The 20494-nt window shown below is 35.7% G+C and overlaps 1 protein-coding gene across 1 annotated transcript in view; it reads right to left on the bottom strand.

Moving 5' to 3' along the window:
- Positions 1-16213: 16213 nt before the first annotated feature.
- LOC118596546 (non-histone chromosomal protein HMG-17-like) overlaps positions 16214-20494 on the bottom strand; it is a 131437-nt gene continuing 127156 nt past the window's right edge. The window contains exon 2 of the mRNA XM_036207474.1: positions 16214-16508. Within this exon, the coding sequence (XP_036063367.1) occupies positions 16243-16508 (266 nt within the window). The 3' untranslated portion in view covers positions 16214-16242. The remainder of the gene's footprint in view (positions 16509-20494) is intronic.

Below are 20494 nucleotides of genomic sequence, written 5' to 3'. Positions count from 1 at the left end.
AGTCCATGTACCAGAAATACCTGAATTCCATTAGTGTCATGTCATGATTCAGGATTTTAAATTTTGGAAATTATTGATGTCTTTTCAATTAAGTTGTCCATTTTTCTTGGCTGTGTATATGTGGCTTTATCTTGGCATTCTGTTCTTTTCTACATCTCTCTATTAAACGCCAGTCTACTATTGAGAGGGGCGAGCTTAGTTATTCTTCAAGAATAACTGTTTTATCTGTTGTTCCATTGCATATCAGAAGCCATTGGCCCACTCCCTGTTCAGCTGCCTTCAAAGAAAAGGGCACGGTACCTTTTACAGATTGCAAAGGTCACTCATTTTAGGGATGGCACCATATTGTCCTGGCTTTAGAAGATGCCTTTTGTTAAAGCCACAACCATACTTGTTTTGGCAAGAATTGGTAGTCCTTGGTTTAATGTCCTGTTTGTCCTGTTTGTCAGTAGTTGATTAGAGGATACTTTGTTGTCCAGTGGCTAACTTTTGTCACAATGAAAGTTAACTCCATATGTAGTTTCTTTAATGCCCATATTTTCTCTGAAGTAGATTGGTACTGCCAGGAGCCGTCATGTCTCATAGTCATAGCAAAAAAGAAAAATTTTTAAGTTATTAAAACATTTTAAATGTTATATTTTGTATATCTCTGAAGGGTTTGAAGATGACCTGTCTATCTAAAATATATCTGTTTGATCTTGAAAACACACTTAATATGACTACAAGTTCAATTGTAATGTCCAACCATTAATTTTTATTTTTATATATCCTAATAGTTGGTAATACTAACATTTAAGGATTAGCAAATTGTATTACATTGTTAAATGAATGGTATAAATACAATATCTCGAGCAAGATTAGAAATATGTGTATGGTATATTCTAACAATCTCAATCTCAATAATAATTTGTATACAATATAAAATAATCCAATTGAATGTAAAGTATTTAAAACTAGTAATTGTCTTTTTTTTTAACAAGCATCTTTTGCCTAGCCCTTTTTTAAACCCTTAACAACAACTTGTAACCAACCCTCCTAAACAATGAAAACTATCCCAGACCCAATACCCATAAAAAGACCAAAAAACCATCCACCCCACACCACTCCTTTGGGAATGTGGGCATCGAATTTTTAAAATTGCTTTCTGCTGGGTATGGGCAAAGTTATCTTTATTCTGAAAAGAAAAATTTTGGGTTAATTGACAAATTCTAGGAAAGGTAACTATATTCTTTGTTATCCATAATGCCAAAGTTTAGGGTTTATCTCAAGTCCTTATTCAAATAGTCTTTGAAACTGGATCATCTCAGCTAGCCATCTCAGAATTGTTTTAAGCACTTTGTAGTCCAAAGCTGATCTGTAGATGATGTTTGTCAGCTTAGTGATATTATTTTCCACGTGGAATTGTCGTTGTGGGGCCCCATCTTCTTCCTGGAGATTTCAGTTGAAGTTAGCCTGGCCGTGATTTCCTGCAGAAAACTGAAAAGAGACTCGAACACAAAAACATGTATAGGCAGCTAATTGAAGCCTTTTTTCTAGAATTAATTAGTACTCTATATGACCATTATTATCTTAACAAAGTTTAAAATATATATGTATGTATTTTGATTTAAAATTTATACTTTAAGAAAAGTTTAAAGAATCAGAATAGAATCAAAGAATTGAGATTAGTAATAGAATAGTCGCTTAATTAATTTGGTTTTTTTCCTGTCCTATGTCAGAAGATGGCTCTTTCTTCTGGTATGATACAGGGAGTTTTCATTTTCCTTTTAACAACATGCTTGAGTTTAAAGGAGGAGAGAGCCATTCTCCAACTCCAAAATCAGCTTGAAGCTTTAATTGAACTGGGACTACAAGAAGGCTAAGAGTATTAATTTTTTAGAGAAGAGCAGAAACAAACATTTAGAAAGATTTATGAAATTTTGTAGATGATATACCAATAGGCCATTTTATTCTTTATTCTGGGACAGATGATTTGTCCTTTTTCTTTAGTTGTCTCATTTGTCCAGTGTTCTTTAGATTCCTTAATCTTCATTCTCCTAAAAGACAAAAATAAAAACCCTTTCCCAAGACTAATTTTGGGGAGGTCTCCTTTTGGCAAGTTACATCCGATTAAATGAAAAGGCATGTATTAATGGCATAAGTGAGTTTAAATTGGATGGTCATGTTGATTGATGAACTATCACCTCCTCTAATTAAGAGGTCTCTCTTGTTTAAATCGAACCTTTATCAGTTTTGAAGGTACCCACAGTTTATTATCTTCTCCTGTAGAAACAAAGGCAAAACCTCGTCCCCAACGTAACATATACCCTGGTTTTCATTCTGAGGTCAGCACATCCTTGAAGTATATAGGCTGATTTAATTTTGTTGTTTTTTTTTTTTTATTAACCAATGTCTCTCTGTAGCTGTTGTTCCTTTCTCATTAGCATTGAGAAAATTCAAAGTTAACAGAGCATTGTGCAGTCTATTTTGGGGGGGTTTTGTTACCCCTTTTTGTTTATTTATCATGTCCTTTACAGTTCTGTTGGATCTTTTTATAACTGTTTGGCCTGTAGGATTATGTGGTATACCTGTAATATGCTTTATATTATAATAAGCAAAAAACTGTTTTATTTTAATAGAGACATATGCTGGAGCATTGTCAGTTTTAATTTGCGCAGGTATACCCATGATGGCCATTACTTCTAGCAAATGAATGATTACAGAATCAGCTTTTTCAGAACTCAAAGCAGTTGCCCATTGAAATCCTGAATAAGTATCGATAGTATGGTGTACATATTTCAATTTTCCAAATTCTGTAAAGTGAAACATATCCATCTGCCAGATTTCATTTCTCTGAGTACCCTTTGGGTTACATCTTGTTGGTAATGGTCTCTGATTATAGAAGGAACAAGTAGGACATTTCTTTACAATTTCCTTGGCTTGTTGCCAGGTTATGGAAAAATCCTTTTTTAAACCTTTACTATTGACATGATGTTTCTTATGAAATTCTGAGGCCTCCAGCACACTTCCTATCAATAAGTCCAGTTAAAAAAATCACATTGAACAATAAAACCCAATTTGTAAAATTTTGACTAACACGATGAGGTCTAACAAAATAAAGCCCACCATGTTCTCTAACCAAAGGGAGAAAAAAAATTTAAAAATGATTGATCAAAACTAATATTAATCTGTCTGTGGCCTGTGTAACCTCGAGGAGCCAAGGGAACCATGCATAATGAAATCAGAGGGCCATGCTGAGCAGGCCGTGGAAAATCGGCCTCTGCCTCTCAAGGGACTCTACAGCAAAAGAGTAGGCCCTGACCCTCAAGGAGAGCTGGCTCTTATACTATGAAAAGATGGCCCTACCCCTCACTACCAAGGAGAGAGAACTCACCCTAATGGGATGGGCTGGCTCCGGCCCCTTGCCTGAGGGGAGCAGGCACCAGTGGCCTGGACTGACAAGCTCAGTCCCCATTCAGGCCAACAGTTGGGCCTTGGGTTGGCCCATCCTAATATCTATCTGTTCTAGGACCTGCTAGGGCTTGTGAAAGAACTGGTCCTGTGGAATGATACTCGCAGAGCAGCATTTCCAATACTTGGGGCAGCTGTGAGATATCCCAGAGAAGAGCCGAAGAGAATCTAGTGATGCTAGTATACCAGACCAGATGCCTTGAACTAGACTAGTGAGTCATTGCATAGTAAAGCTTGTTGGACAAAAAAGTATAATATGCACATCCCTTTAATCCCAGCAATTGGGAGGCCGAACCAGGTGGATTTCTGTGAGTTCGAGGCCAGCCTGGTCTACAGAGAGAGAGAGAGATCTAAGACAGGCACCAAAACTACACAGAGAAAGCCTGTCTCAAAAAAAAAAAAAAAAGTATAATATATGACACACCATAGCTCCCAATGCCACTGGGATGAATGATGAGGTGTTGAAGAGGTGGGAATAATAGAGAAGACAAGAGATTTTTGGTTTTTCAGGTGTTTGGTTCTTGTTTTTGTTTTTGTTTTTGTTTTTGTTTCACTTTGTTTTGTTTTCATTTAATTTTTTAAAATTTTCTTTTTGGAGTGAAGTGAGGGAAGGATATGGGGGAACAACTTAAGTTGTTTTTCTTGTTATTTCTTCATATAAAAAGTATACCAATAAATAGCCTTACTGTTAAAAAATTATGATTAGTATATTATTGTTTACTTGGTAAATTACATTCTTGTTATGATTTTACATGAAAATATTAAATTCAGGATTTTAACATTCTGTATTGTAGACAAGTCACATTATCTACCAATATTTTTACATTTGTGAATGATATATTTTTACATTGCTGTGACTTTTAACAGTGAAAGGAAATTTAGGTTGAATGGAATTCATAACTCACAATTACAAAAAAAAACATTAAAACTCAATATAAAAGTATCTACTGAATCCTAGAATTTAAACATTAAAAAGAAAAAACTAGTAACAGAGAACTTTAATTTTTCATGTACAAACTTATACATAGCATTCTTTTCAATTTGATTGTGAAAATTTCCTTTTTATCGTTCAAAATAGACTTCCAACATTACTGTTAGCTTAATAAGTCCTCATTAGTTTTGTATTAAATGGGCATAGTCCCATTAGGAATGCTGTCATCAATAACAATTTTATTTGATTTACTGAGCATGTAAATGAGTTCTGTGCTTATTGTCCTAGTCCCTCACATCTGATTATTCTCTGAATATCTTTGTTTCTTTGTTTCTTTCTTTGAACTGGATTTTTTTTCTATTTCAAGGATCTATGCTCTTTCTAGCCACATGATAATTTAAAAGCAATTTTCTAAATTTTCTTTCAGTTCAGTTAAGGCATCGTCTTAGTTAGGGTTTTATTGCTGTGAATAGACAATATGGCCACAGCAACTCTTACAAATGAAAACATTTACTTGGGGCTGGCTTACAGTTCAGAGGTTTAGTCCATCGTTGTCATGGCAGGAAGCATGGCTGCATTCAGGCAGATATTTTGTTGGTGAGGTAGCTGAGAGTTCTACATCTTGATCTGCAGGCAGAAGGAGGAGACTCCCATGCCAGGTGTGGCTTGTGCATCTGCGACCTCAAAGGGCACCCATCAATAAATATATAGCAGTGAAATCCAACCCAAAGCAAGTCTGAGGCCAACCAGGTAAATACCTGATACCATTGCTCCATTTCCAGCATCTAGTTAGTCTCTTGGCATCATTTGAGCTTCAATAACCTCAAGTACCTCTGTCTCCTCAGTTCTGCTGCCTATTGCTCATGTAGACTCTCTCTTGGGCCTCTTACACTCATGCCTGTAGTTTTATTGGCAGATTTTTTTTTCTGGTATCTCCAATATTCGGTGGTCATTATTGAAACATAAGCTTCATCTCCACAGGTTTGCATGAATGAATTGATCACAGGAAATTTGATCCTAACCCCCATTTCCTAGGATCAGCAGGTTTCTGGAACCTGGGAATAAATAAATCTCCTTCACCCTGTAATTCCTTCATTTTTTTACTGCTGCAAACTCCTATCACACAGTCAAGCTGAATGTTTGGTTGCCAGTTTAAAATGTAGTTCGACCTCTCTCTACCATAGTCATGGTAACCTCTGAGTGACCTGAATTAAGAATTTGGCTTCAGGCTTGGATTGCCTTCTTTGGCATTCTCAGCTGAATTTCTCTTCTTTCAAATGCATTTTCATTGTTAAAAACAGGACCTTTCATCAATGGGGGCTTTGCTAGAGGCTCTTTTCTTGTTCCTGTGCAAAGATGAAAGTCTCTTCTTAATTGCAGTAACCTCTTTCTCCACACCTAACTTGTTTCCAGCTTTAACTTTACACTCACTCTTGTTTTTTATTAATAAGATGCAGTTTCCCTTATCTTTCTTCTGTCTTTTACTGTTGATGTGACTAACATAATTTATGAGCAACCATTCTATCATCTAGATGTTGTGCAACATCGAAACTTCCTCATCCAAAAACATTAACTAACTACTTTTGAGTATGACCTCACTTAATTGCTAATGACTTGTGCAGAAAATATTAGATTATTTGCCAGGATCTAACATGAATGGTTGTTAGTCCAGGATGTGAGAAAATTTTTGTTCCTCTCTGAAACTTTCTAAGCACAGTTTTTATTGTGAGTATTTCTATTAATACTGTGGTCTCCCTCAACTTTCAATAGAACATGCCATTTAGTTTTGCTTCTGTTCTTCTAAGTTTTATCTAGCCTACAGTTTCAAACTCTTTCACATTATTCTTGCAAATGGTGTATCCAAAGGGCTACACTCCACAAGGTAAGGTTCACCACAAGAACAACCTGACTTGTCTGTTAGTTACATTGTCTTATTTTGTGGCAATGTTTAGGATAAACAACTTAAGAGAAGAAAGAATCCTATTGGATCATGGTTTTAAAAGAAATGGTCCTTCCTGATGAAAAGGCTTGGCAGCAGAAGCGTGAGACAGCTGGTCACATTGCATCTGCAGTGAGAAAACAAAGAGGGAGGCCCATTGGTGCTCAAGATTTTCTCCTTTGCATTTTGTCCTAAAATCTTTGCCAAAGTAATGGTAATACCCACATTCATGGTGGGTCCCCTCTCCTTGGCTCCATACCATCCATGGTCAAACTCTTGACATTTCCTTTTCCTTACAAATTAGTCTATAATTTTTTCAATTCAACTTCATTCAATTTCTCAATATATGAATAGAGCACAGTCAGGTTCTTTGCCAGAATGTAACATGAATAGCTTCCAGCCAACATTGTGCATGAGGAACCAAAAGAGTAAATGCACATGAAAAACTTGCATTTTAACTGTGTTTTGTATCTTACTTTGTACTAGTATGAACAGTCAATCTTTTCCAAGTTTTCCTTCTCCACAAATCTCCACACACTCTTTTGCATCAATGAACTAAATATAAGACAAGTGATTTCCTAATAATAGTTGTCAACATAATATGTGAGTGTGTTTTGGAGAGGCACCGAGAAGGAATGATGCAGAATTGATTCACACTGTTATTAGCATGTTGGACAAGGTAAGGTTTTAACATTACTTCTTATTCTGATATTCTAAAACCATTAATGTTTTATTTTATATCTTAGTAAAATACTGAGAATGTTTTCCTGTTTTTTAATGACTTTTCTAAAGTCCCCCCTGCTCTTCCTTTATGTGCTTTGGGTGTGTATTGCATTTACCAAGAAAGAGGAACAGAAAATACAACACTATGCTAAAAGGGGACCTTTCCAAACACTTTTCTTGATGTTCCAGTATTTTTAGCCATGACTCCAAGTGAGAGGAAACATTTTAACTTGCCTTTAAAGCTTTACTGAATAGCCTTTGAAGAGAAATACACAGGACAGCTTTAAAATATGAATCTGTATAGCTCAATAGAAATTTGATGTCTTTTCTCTTATTTTAGCCCATAGTAGTGCACTCTTTAGACACCAATGAAAAGTCATTTTAGTTTCACTATGTTCAGGTTGGAAAGCAAGAACAAAATTTCTGTGTGGATCAATTAGGCTGTTTGATTCAGTCTTTTATGATGATGATAATTCTTAGAAATCATATCAGATATTAGTTCTTATTTACTATGTCATCTTTTCCATAATAGTTATAAAACTTATAAATTGAATGAGAAAATGAACTTAATGAAAGATATCTGAGATCCTTTCAAAGTTTAGAAATTACACTTATTTATTCTGGGTGTGTATGTGTGTACATGAGCATATACCTGCCATATTGTTCACTGAGGACCAAGGATAATTTGAAGGAGCTGATTCTCTTATTTCACCAAGCAGGTCCCTGGTTTCAAATTAAATTCTTCATTAACTGCTGAGCCACCTTTCTAGGTTCGTCTGAGATATTTATACAGGGTAAAGTTTTTTAAAATATAAAAGCTGGTTCAAACGTAGGTATAGTTAGAAAACAGAATATCTCAAAATGTTACCTATATGTACTCATTTGTGATGATATTTTATTTGTGCACCCCAATAAAGCTTATCTGAGGATCAGAGGGAAAAGCTAGCCTCTATATTAAACATAGAGGTCAGGTAATGGTGGCACATATCCTTCATCCTAGATTCATCTGACCTTTGTGAGTTCAAGTCCATACTGGGAACAGAGCCAGGTGTGGTGGCATACATCTTTAATCCCAGCAGTAGTTAACCATAGAGATCTGGAGGTCTGTACAGACAGACAGGAAGTGATAGAGCTGGGCAGAAAGAAGAAGTAATGTAGCTTGGAGGAGAGAGAAAGTAAGAGGGCAGGGACAGAAAGGCATAATATAGGTGTGGGTATGCAGGAAGTAGCTCTCTCTGGGGGCTGATGAGTTAGTAAGGTGAGGTTGGCTGTGGCTTGTTCTGTTTCTCTGATCCTCCAGGTATTACCCCAATATCTGGCTCTGGGTCTTTTATTACGAAGACCTTTTAAGATTTATCTTACACTCATTAGTTTCAAATATTCTTAAAATCCTGATGATATAATTATCCAATCTAAAAAGCAAGACTACATCAGATATTTATTGAATTTTATGGTCCAGATGATGAAGAGAAATGAAAAAAAATGATTATATAAAAGAACATTTTTCATGTGTGAATTAACAAGTTTGGACTACTACAAGCAAGTCAGGCAAAGGGTATCTTATTTGCTGGGGATCCAAGCACCACTTGGTGCAAGGCAGATGAATAGAAGACTAGAGTATTCACATATCTTGTCATATGCTTCCTATGCATGTTGGATGAGCATTTTCTAAATCATAATTTTTCTGAATTATCATTGTGGGTCACTTCACAAAATGAGAGGCAGTGTTTCTAAAGTGAATTGTGTTCAGATCATTACATGGATTGTTATTCAAGAAGCCTTGATTATATCAGAATTATTTCATGAAAGAGAGTGTGGTCTGTCAATAAATAGTATGTAACATATTTAAAGTATCATTGGAAACAGCTACACAGGATCACTGATTTATCTCCTTGACAACTTATATAGATACTAACTTTAGACTATTGCTGTGGCTCAGTGGCTTGGTGGTGCAACATTTGCTTATCAGGTACATGGCCTGTGATTCCAAACTTCACATTGTCCAGTTGTAGGTCTTTTTATTTATTCCCATCTACTGCAGGAGGAAGCTTCTTTGAGTATGGCTGGGCAAGACACTGATTTACAAGTATAGCAAAATGTCCTTAGGGGTCATTTTGATATGATGCTTTAGCAGAATAGTAGTATTAATTTTGCCCCTGGGTCCCTAAGTTATTTACTCTCATGTTCTTGGCCATGTGAGCAGTGTCTGTGTTGGGTTCCATCTCATGGAATGGCCTTAAATCAATTCCAAATAGTTGAATAGTCCCACAAGCTTTGTGAGACTATTATACTAACACGTGCTTTGGTACAGTCACCATTGAAGATTGTATTTGCATGTCTACTGATATTACCATTGTTCATGTCTTCTTTAGGCATTCATAATATTGAGAAATCATGATGCAGAATCTTGTCATTACCAGGAGACATAATCTGACAGAAGACTTCCCTAGTCCCCTGGCTCTTCAATCTTTCCAGCCCTCTCCCTCAATATTTCTCAACAGGCTTAGGTCTAGTAGAAGTTGTGTTACAGATGTTTCTGTTAGTACTGGGCTCCCATGATCCACTGACAACTATGTGGTTTTCTGTAATCATCTTCAATTGCTGTAAAGAGATGCTTCTTTAATGAAGATGAAGAGCTACACTTATCTGTCTGTATAAGGTTAAACTTAAGAATGCAGTTACGTATTATTCTAACCTAGTAAAATGAATGTAATAGGTTGTCCTCTATGATCCAGGAGTTCCCTAGCCCTGGGTAGTTGACTAAGTTACTAGTACCAGCCATTTTGCTCCTACTGAGTGGACATTAAATCCAATTAGACAACTGTTGATTACCACTAGCATCTGAGAAGCATTACTATATGTCCTGCTGGTTACTGTTATAGTTCAGTGGAGTCATAACTGCATAGGACTATTGATTGATTCTCTCCCTTTTCAGATCAAATAGGATTTACAGGTACTATAAATGCTAGATCTCCAGAAGGAGGATTTCAGGTTAGATCCAGTGAAAACCTTTCCCATTGAATGTCCAAAGTCATCACACTTTAAACTATTCCCTTTTTTGTTTGTTATTCTTAGGAGGATTGGTATGTTTACAGATATCTTTTTACTTTTGGAACATTGTATTTTTTTAATGATGGTTTCATTGTTTCATTGGTTACTGATGTGTTTCAGTGTGTGTTCATATCCTTCTGGAACTTTACATGTGAGTACCACATTCCTGTCCTTCCCTCCCTCCTCTCTCCCCAGTTCTTCCTCTGTCACACCCTCCCTCCTCACTCCCCAGTTCTTCCTCTGTCATGCCCTCTCTCTTGTTCATGGTTTCTTATTCTTCAATACAATCCATATATTTGACATCAATAGACATTTATAAGTTTATAAATATAACTGGCTGAGATCAGTCAGTCTTTCTCATACTTCCAGATCATATCAATATTTTCCCTCTTACATTCACACTCTGTGGTGTGTTTGTGTAAACGGGGAAAGTACAGCATTAGGTGAATATTATGGATAGTTTTAAAAGAATTTTATGAAGCAATCACAGACAATTACAGAGGGAAACATTGTGGGGATAGAGAGAAGTTGCCAGGAATTACCAAGGATGACCCCAGCTTGGACTACTAGAAATAGTGGAGAGGGTGCCTGAACTGAACTGGCTTGCCCCAGATATCAGACCAGTGAGTACCCTAAATGTCATCACAGAGCTTTTCTCCAATGATAGAGATGGAGGCAGATGCAGAGACTCACAGCCAAGCACCAAGCAGAGCTCCAGGAGTCTAGTAGGAGAGAGAGAAGAGGGATTCTATAAGCAGGTACAGCAGGATCATGATGGGGAAACCTGCAGAGACAACCAAACCAAACTAGAGGGAACTCTTGAAAATTGGATCTATGGCTGTGGAGCCTGTGTGGGACTGGACTAGGCCCTTTGCATGGTAAGACAGTTGTGTAGCTTGATCTGCTTGGGGGCCCCCTAGTGGTAGAATCAGAATCCATCCCTGGTGCATGATGAGGCTTTTTGGAACCTACTACCTATGATGGGACACCTCATGCAGCCTTGGGGCAGGGGGAAAGGCTTGGACTTGCATCTAATGATGTTCCTCCCCATGGGAGGCCTTGCCTTCTTGTGGATGGGAGTGTGGTTGGGTTGGGAAGGGGAGGCTAGGAGGGAGGGAGGAGGGAAGAGGGGCATCTTTGATTGATATGTAAAATGAATGAAAAAATTTCTTAATAAAAATGTTTTAAAAACATTTAAAAACTTAAAAAATATAATGTTAATATCATGAGAGTTATAACTCTTTGAGGGGATATGGGAATATTTCAAAAGTAATTTCTCAGAACGGATTTTTAAAAAAGTTGTCCCAAAGAAGAAATTATTACACACAGATTAAATATTTAGTTAAGGTTGGTTGTATAATCTTAAAATATTTTTTCTACATGAACTTCTCATGTCCTTTATCTGTCTACAGACACTCAACTACATTTTATTCATCCTGACATTATCTTATCTTTAACTGACATGAATTTCACAGTTCATGGAGAGTTTCCTGAGGAAAGTCTGCCCTGTGTAGAAAACAAGATACAATTTCTGGAAAGATATAATGGAGGAGTGCTAGAGGAATATAGGGGTGGGAGTATATGTGGTTAAGACACATTTTATATGTGTATAAAATTTTCAGAGAATAAAATACAGCACCACAATTATCTTCTTTTGTAGATCATCAAATTAATAGAGAATAAAATAATGAAGGTAAAAAAATGCTCAAGCTTATTAATTTTCAAAAGTTGGTAGAAATCTTTTAAGTCACTGGGGCTGCTGGGCAAAACAGAAGGTTCAACTCTGTCCTAAAATTTAGGTTAATTACATTTCTGACAAATTTAATTATATAGTTTTAATTAGTAAAATATCAATACCAAGTTGGCAGGAGTTCAACTGGAACTATTCAGTAATTATGCAGTTATAATAACCCCAAAGCCAAGGATACATAAGCAAATGAAATGCTCAAAACCAAGAACAGATTAAGATAACTTGACCTTTCCGTGTATTACCACTCTTTCGAGGTTGTAAATGCTTTAGGAAACATTTGCATATATCATTTTGTTAGTGTTGAAATAATACAAAAAACTATGTCACTTTATTGGTTTTAAATTTCTTCTATATTTGATTTTAAAAATAGTTTCATTTAATGCTTACAGTGGATGACAGTAGTCATAGTATATTTCTGTGTTTTTAAATCTGTGAGTGTTTAGAAAATTTTATTAGCACTGGAGGTAATAATTTTTGCATTTTAAAATGAGTTCATTTAAAATCTACACTACAAAACCATTTAGTTGGTATCATTTTAAGGCCATAATTGTGAATTTATTTTGTATTTTAGTTTCATGTGTTTTAATATCTCTCTTCTAAATGTGGAAAGCCCAACCTTGTGGAAGTCTTCCTGAACAGTAGGGATTCTATCTTCCCTTCTTCTAGTGGAACAGCAGAAAAGAAGAGATCTCAGGAAAGGGTTCTTGTGCAGGCAACAACCATATGATAACCAACAGACTGTAGTTTACGGCTGTGTGCCATGTGAATCACACCGAGAGTGTGGAGGAAAGAAATCAATCTGTACCATCCCTATCAACAAATGGTTGTTGGTTGTTCTGTAAATTGTTGTTGTCTCTGTGGCTCTGTTTCTTTCATAATTTTTTAATAAAAATAAAACACACAATAAATTGTAAAAATGGAAGTATGTATTATTGTACCCATGGCTAGCATATATAGAAATGTTTTAAAATTAAAATATACTTGTAAATACATTACAAAAATATAAAAAAGTAAGATAAATATGTTACAGCATTTTTTAATCTTAACATAAGAAAACTTCCAAATACTGACATACAGAAAGTAGCAAAATCAATTTCATACATTTTGATGGAAAGAGAAAATTTGCATTTAAAACTGAAACAATTGTGGGTGGTGCAAGATTGTAATCCTAGCATTATGGAGGCAGAAGCTTGTGAATCCTTTTCCGTTTAAGGCAAGCATGCTCAACTTAGCGAGTGTCAGAAGAAGCAGGGATTTGTAGTAAGACCCTATCTCAAATGAACTATCGTATAAACACACATAAGTCACAATGCCTATAATCATTCTTTCAGATAATGTTGCCAGGTATAGATTTGTTCACAAAAAGTGACTTCATATTTTTTTCTTTATTATAAAACCATACCAAAGATAACATTAAAATGGCCAACAGAGTAAAATAACAAGGGAAAATTTTTATCATGATCAAGCTCTCATATCTCTGCAGTCAAATATGTTAAAATTAATAAATTTTAAAAAAATTAGCCAGGTGGTGGTGGCGCACACCTTTAATCCCAGCACTCGGGAGGCAGAGGCAGGAGGATCTCTGTGAGTTCGAGGCCAGCCTGGTCTCCAAAGTGAATTCCAGGAAGGGCGCAAAGCTACACAGAGAAACCCTGTCTCGAAAAACAAAACAAAATAAAACAAAACAAAAATTAATAAATTAATTTTCTTGGAAATTGGCATTCCCAAGTGATTTTTGTTCTTGATTTTAAGAGTAAAGTAGAAATGGATCTGTAAAAATCAATGAATCCATCAAGTTATAAGAGAAGCATTCATAACTGTAGTCTTTCTTCATAGAGATATCTCTGAAGAACCAAAGCACCCCCATTTCAAGCAAGCCCCTCAACCCAGCTTGAAACAGGCCTGAGTTTCAAAATTCTTAGTGCTGCTGACATAGGTCCCAGGACAAAGTCAGGATGTTTGAAGAGCCATGTGGCAGCAACTATTTAACCAGAGAATGCCCCAATGCCGGGGATATTCTATAAAGTTTAACAAACAACTGGTTAAAACTACAAAGTAAGATAACACAGAAATTCTGAAAAGTCCCTAAAACTTGAGCCAATAAGAACTGTACCTGTACTAGTACCCCTAAATAATGCAACCTTGTGGTTTTTGCCTTTAAAAACTGAGCTTGCAGAGGGGTGGGCACCTCTTCTAGTCTCAGCTGAGTTGGGGTGCTCGACTGAGGTTCCTGCCGTGGCTTGAATTAAAATAAACCTTGCTTTTGCATTTTGGTGAGTTCATGTCTCTGGTGGTCTCTTTGGGCACGATCTTGCATTCTCAACATTCAAACTTATAGCTTTAGATGTGCATAAGCATTATCTTCTTAGATAATTAACTCATGTTACTGTATCTGATGAACATTTATAAAATATTTTAAATCCTTGTTAATTTAATATGAGGTAGATGTTTTATTTGCATATTTTTGATGTAATAGCAAATATATACAGAACATATCTTCTTGTCAAAACTCAGTCCCACTAAATAAGAAAAGTCTAAGGAATAACTCCTCTAGTACAAGGTAAGGTTTTCATTTTGAAGTGTACTGGGAATCTCATGTATCAGTTTAATAAAGTAAGTTCATACCTTGATTCAGTTCTATATCCAAATACACTAAAATTAAGATACACAGTATAACTCAAAACACTAGGCAAGTTTACTTAGCAGCATATAGCAAAATTTTGTTTGAGGTCATGTCCAACTTTCCCTATATCTAATCAAGAATATTGAACAAGTCCTCTCTTTGGAATAACACATGGAAAGAATGGAAACATCTTATCCAGTGGTTTTACAAGGCAAGATTTTTTGAACAGTCATATTTCAAGTAAATCTGTGTGAATGTGTACACGTGTGTGTTTCTTTAATGTTTTTCTATCATGTAGAAAGATCCATCAGCTGTAGTCATAGAAAGAAAGAACTCATATTCAATGTGTTTTGGAGGAGAACAAAGGACAAAACCTTGATCAGCAACTGATGTCTTGTCCAAAAACTAGAAAATAATTAAGTAGAACATACATTGTATAACATAAGGATGTGGGCAAATAAGAAGGAAATAATTGTAGTGGCTATGTGCAGTTAAAAGATATTCAACTGTGGTATTTAACTCAGATTTTTATCATAAACCTCAGAGAAAACTTGACTTACTATTTCCAGGTTATTTTATAAGTTACCTATGGTCTACAGTCCATCTCATCAGTCATATGAAGTATGACTTATTAATGTTTCTTCAGTGGTGTGAGATAAACAATGTGGCTCACAATGAAGCTCAGTAGCATTCTATTTTTAAATAAATACCATTTTGATGTTCATAGTATAATGTTTAAGATTTACTCTTTCAATATACTTCAAATGTGTAATAAATTGATCGTGTCCAAAATATTATATGATGATTTTCAAGAACTATTCCTCACATAGTTGAACATTTTAATTTAGTGATCAAGGTCTCTTCTTGTCTTCGATCCTCCCTTCTTGTCCACCTTCCAGTCATTGTTTATACTGGTTATATATTTTTGATTCTACACAAGAGGAATTTTCTTTTCTTTCTTTCTTTCTCCTAAGCCAAACTGTATCCAGCTTTATTAAAGATACTTTTTATAAACAATCATGGTTTTTCAGGCAGGACATGGACAGACAGTCATTAACGTTATTCAAGAACTTCCAAACTCCCTTCTTGTATAGACTACCAAAATCAGAAAGCCACTATAAAACCTGATGAGTCTTCATTCGATGCTTTGCAAAGAGGGAGAGCTTAAAGTGAGGGCAGACAGTTCACACTGAGGATGTTGTTGAACAGCTTTTCACAAGCCGACCCTGACTTTCAGAAAATGAAATGACATGGCAGAATTATCCATCTGAAGATCCACAATCTTTTATAAAAGGAACTGCTGATCTTTTGAGGACACAATGATACCAATGCAAATTCAGATTGCCTAATAGATCGGCAAAACCAATTTTGAGGGTCAGGTTCCAACAGGTCTCTGGTTTGAAGGGAGTTAAGTCTATGTTGATGGTACAGGGAAGGAAGACACAACAATGAATTTAGAGTTTCCCACACAAGGCATTTTGTGCCATGGTGGCCACATATGTCAACACCAGGACGTCTCTCCTGAGAGCCAAGAGGAGTCTTTCAAATTTAGCAGGGAAAGATGTTTTCCATCATCAACCATCATCAATCCAGCTTGGGAGACATTTTGTTAGTGACACATGTTCCTCCCCCTTCCAAACAATGAAGTGTTCTGTGTGCTAACAACATTGCTTAAAACAAAAGTAAAACAAAATTCTGCATTTTTATAAAACTTGATAAAAAATAGTATTTCAAACTGTGACCAGAAGTACACAGTTATCAAAAATGCACACATCTCACTTGGCATCTCCAGCACCTTCAGCTTTTTGTGCCTGGTCTGTTTTGATGTCTCCATTTTCTGCAGGATTATTTGCATCCTCCCTGGCATTGGCCTTCACCTTCCTCCCCGTGGGGACCTTCTCTTTCTTCTTTGCAGGGGCCTTTTTAGGCTTGGGCTCTGGCTTTGGAGGAGCAAGTTTAGCAGACAACCTTGCAGATCTTCTCTGTGGCTCATCCTTCACCATGGCTTTATCTTCTTTAGTATCCCCTTCAGCCTTTCTGTCTGGGGGTCGTTCTCACTGCTTCTTCACACTGTTCTCTTTCTTTAAAAAAAAAAAAAAAAAACTTATACTTATAGTAATTTCCAAATTTTCCATTTCTTTCAAATTTTTAAAATTATTTATTTTATTTGTTTAGATTACAATATAATTGTATCATTACCTCTTCCCTTTCCTCCATTCTAAACCTTTTAAATACCCCCTTGCTCTTTCAAAATCATGATCTCTATCTGCATTAATTTTTATTACATGTATACATACATATGTATATTCATATGTATTACTAAATATACATAAATAAATGCTTTTTAGTATGTATAACTCTTCTTAAAGGATAATAATGGTTCTTTGGAAAGATGTATGCTGAGTCATTATGTCACTGCAAATAGTGCATAAGGAAAACTCTCCATTCTTTATCACAAGTTTGTTACATTTATCCTTTGACTTTTTAGTAATTGCCATCCAAACATATATTAGGTAATATCTCATCAATGTTTTTTCTAACTATGGTGGTAATTTTCAATATGAAATAAAATATATGTTTTCTCTGTCAAACTGTTATAATTTGTCATCCAAGTTTGTTGACGATTGAACAAATAGACAAATGCCCTTTCATTGTCTTCATAGCTGATTAGTTGTGTTGAATACGCTTATATATCTGTGGGCTACTTAAAAGTGTGTGTGCACATATGCACAGGTGCATATGCACATATGTGCGCATTTCTGTAAGCTTGGGTGTCTTCCTCCATTATTCTCTACCTTACTCTTTTACATAATTAATTTTACTGTATGAGTGCAGTGCATGTGTACCTTCACTCCCACAACATCAAGATTACAGGCATGTGCTACCATGCCTGGTGTTTTACATGAGCTGTGGAAACCTGAATGGTAATCTGTAACATGAATTGCTAAATGATCTTATTAATAAAAAAAACCAGAGCCAGATATTGAGGTAAAAACTGAGAGATCAGAGAAATAGTACAAGCCAGTCACAAGTTCTTACCTCTAGGAAATACTCAGCCCAAGACAGCTACTGCCTGTATAATCACACCTATATACCTTTCTGTGCAATGCCATCTTACTTCCTCTCTCTGCCCAGCTCTATCATTTCCTGTCTGTTTGTACATACCTCAAGACATCTATAGTTAATTAGCACTGGGATTAAAGGCTTGTGCCACCATGCCTGACTCTGTTCCCAGTGTGGCCTTGAACTCACAGAGATCCTGATGAATCTCTCCCTCCCAAATGCTTGGATTAAAAATGTGTACTACCACTGTCTGACCTCTATGCTTAATATAGTGGCTGTTTTTTTCCTTTGATCCCCAGGCAAGCTTTATTTGTTAGAGCACAAATAAAATGTCACTACAATAATCCTCATGCTTGCTCCAAAAGAAGGGTAAAAACTTCATCACCACCAGACCACTTCTAGACATTTTATAAATCATCTTGGGAGATTATAAATTCATATTTTTACTTATAATTTTCCTTTTTTATTTTGCTACAAAATAATACTACATGTTTTCATGTTTTGAACTTTAACACTGCATTAGACTGCAATTTTTCTTATTCTATTTATTGCATTTTACTTTGTTGGATATTTCTATGCAGATACTATATAATTTTATGTAGTTGTACTTGATGAGTTTTGCATATGATATCCCTGCTATGGTAGGTAATTTGGTTTGAAGATTTGTTCACTGTATAACAATGTGTTTATTTCTCTGCTTTCTACTCACTTTTATTCTGTGTTTATATAAGCATTAAAATATTCTAAAATATATACTTGAAGTAAGTTTCAACTAATTCATTGACTATAATCAAGTGAGACTTATCCCTGGCATACAAATATGGCATAAATATAATAGTCAATAAATGAGAAAGTGATAATTAAGTGTAATCAGTAAGTGAAAATCTGAATTGATACAGAAAAGACATTAAGAACGTTCACTAGTATTTTTACTGATAACTCAACAAGTTAGATAGAGAGTAATATACTTCAACAACACAGAGTACCACAAACTCACAGCTGGTATCACATTAAATGGTGGAAAGGTGAAAGCTTTTCCTCTGCTTTCAAGAGTAAGACAAGCCTATTTATGCTAAGTTCTTGCATTCCCTATAACTCTACTGCAAGACATAGAAGAAACTCAGAAAGAAACAAAAGTCATACAAATTAGAAAGAAGTACAATTTACTCTGTTGTTTATGACAGGATTTTACTCATAAAACAATAAATTTCCACCAAAAAGTTATTTGAAGCATTATGCAAATCCAATAAATTTGCAAGATATAAAATTGGCATACAAAACTCAATATTTTCGTGTACTGCTGCTGAGTCATATGAAATTATAAAATCAATTCCATTTACAATAACATCAAAAAATTGGAATAACTAAGAATGTATTTGATAAAATATGTAAAATATATTCTCTTAAAAGTATTAAGAGTTGATGAATGAAATTGGAGAATAAGTAAATGGAAAGTTATTTTGTGTCCATCAGTTGAAATATTGAATATTCTCAGAATGTACGTGTCACTAATAGCAGTCACCAGATTCAATGTAATCTTTACTAAAATAATATCTATTACAGAAAAGGATGAGCAAGAGCAAAATTGTATAAAAGCACAGTAGACATCAAATAATATAAAAGCAATGTGAAGCAGAAACAATAAAGCTTGAAGCACGAACACGTTCTTAAATTTTAATACAACCATGACAATTTAATGTACCTATTATTTGTCTTTATAGGCTATAGTTTCTTATAATATTTAGCACATTTTTAAATATGGTCATTAATTGTATAGGATTGGTTTTTTTTTTTTTTTTTTTTTTTTTTTTTTTTTTGTTATTTCAGTGTCTGGCAACAGCAGCCAGTTTATGATGGTTGTGTTCTGTATTATAAACTGTCATCTCCATGTTGTATCTTTGTGTTGTTTGAGACTGATATCATATTGTTAATCCACCCAAGTCCTCTTTAAAACACCAGGGATAAAGTTCTTAACTGTATGAAGTTTTTCAAGTGTCTGTAGAATCTGTTGTGATGGCACCTCTTTCATTCCTATACCAGGTGTTTATTTTTCTGGGGTATTTTGACGTTCATTTTTAAAATAAATTTATTTACTTATTTATTTTATATACTGGCCACTGTTTACCCTCCTCTCTTCCCAGTCCCCCACTCCAAACTCCTGTTCCCATTCCAATCCACTCCTCTACTGTTTTTGTTTAAGAAAGGGCAGGTCTCCCATGAGTATCAACAAAACACGGCATATCAAGATACAGTAAGTCTAAGCACCGCCCCCCCCCCCCATGTATTAATCCTGGGCAAGGCAACCCAGTATAAGGAGTAGGGTCCCAAACGCCAATAAAAGATTTGGAGACAGTCCTTGTTCCCACTGTTAGGAGTCCCACAAGAGTACCAAGCTATTAAACTGTGACATGCACGCAGAGTTCCTAGCTCAGTCTCATGCACGCTCCCTGGTTGTTGGTTCAGTTTCTGTGAGCTCCTGTGAGCCCAGGTTGATTCTGTGAGTTTTCTTGTGGTGTCCTTGAACCCTCTGGCTTCTACAATCCTTTCTCCCCCTCTTTTGCAGGATTTCTCAAACTCTGCCTATTGTTTGGTTATGAGTCTGCATCTGCTTCCATCATCTGCTGGATGAAGCCCCTCCAACGAAATTGGTCTAGGCATCAAATTGGTCATAGGTGATGACCAGGTCAGGCTATATATCTGCTGTTGCTACAAGACTTAGATGGGGTCATCCTCAAAGATTCCTAGCAGGTTCCCTTGCATCAGGTTTTTACCTACACCCGAAGTTCACCCTTCTAACAGTCTCTTTCAGTGCTCCCCTCTGTTCTCCTTAGCCTGATCACTCGTTCCCATTCACACACACTTTAGGTACATTCATGAAATCTCTTCTATTTCCCCTTCCCAGGTAGATCTAGGGATCCTCTCATGAACCCTCCTTATTTCCTGGTGTATCTGGGTTGGTGTATT

This window comes from Onychomys torridus, chromosome 15, assembly GCF_903995425.1.
Source record: "Onychomys torridus chromosome 15, mOncTor1.1, whole genome shotgun sequence".
In the NCBI taxonomy this organism is placed as follows: Eukaryota; Metazoa; Chordata; class Mammalia; order Rodentia; family Cricetidae; genus Onychomys; species Onychomys torridus.
Note: the sequence above shows the minus strand (reverse complement) of the source record. Positions and strands in the feature narration are given on the sequence as shown.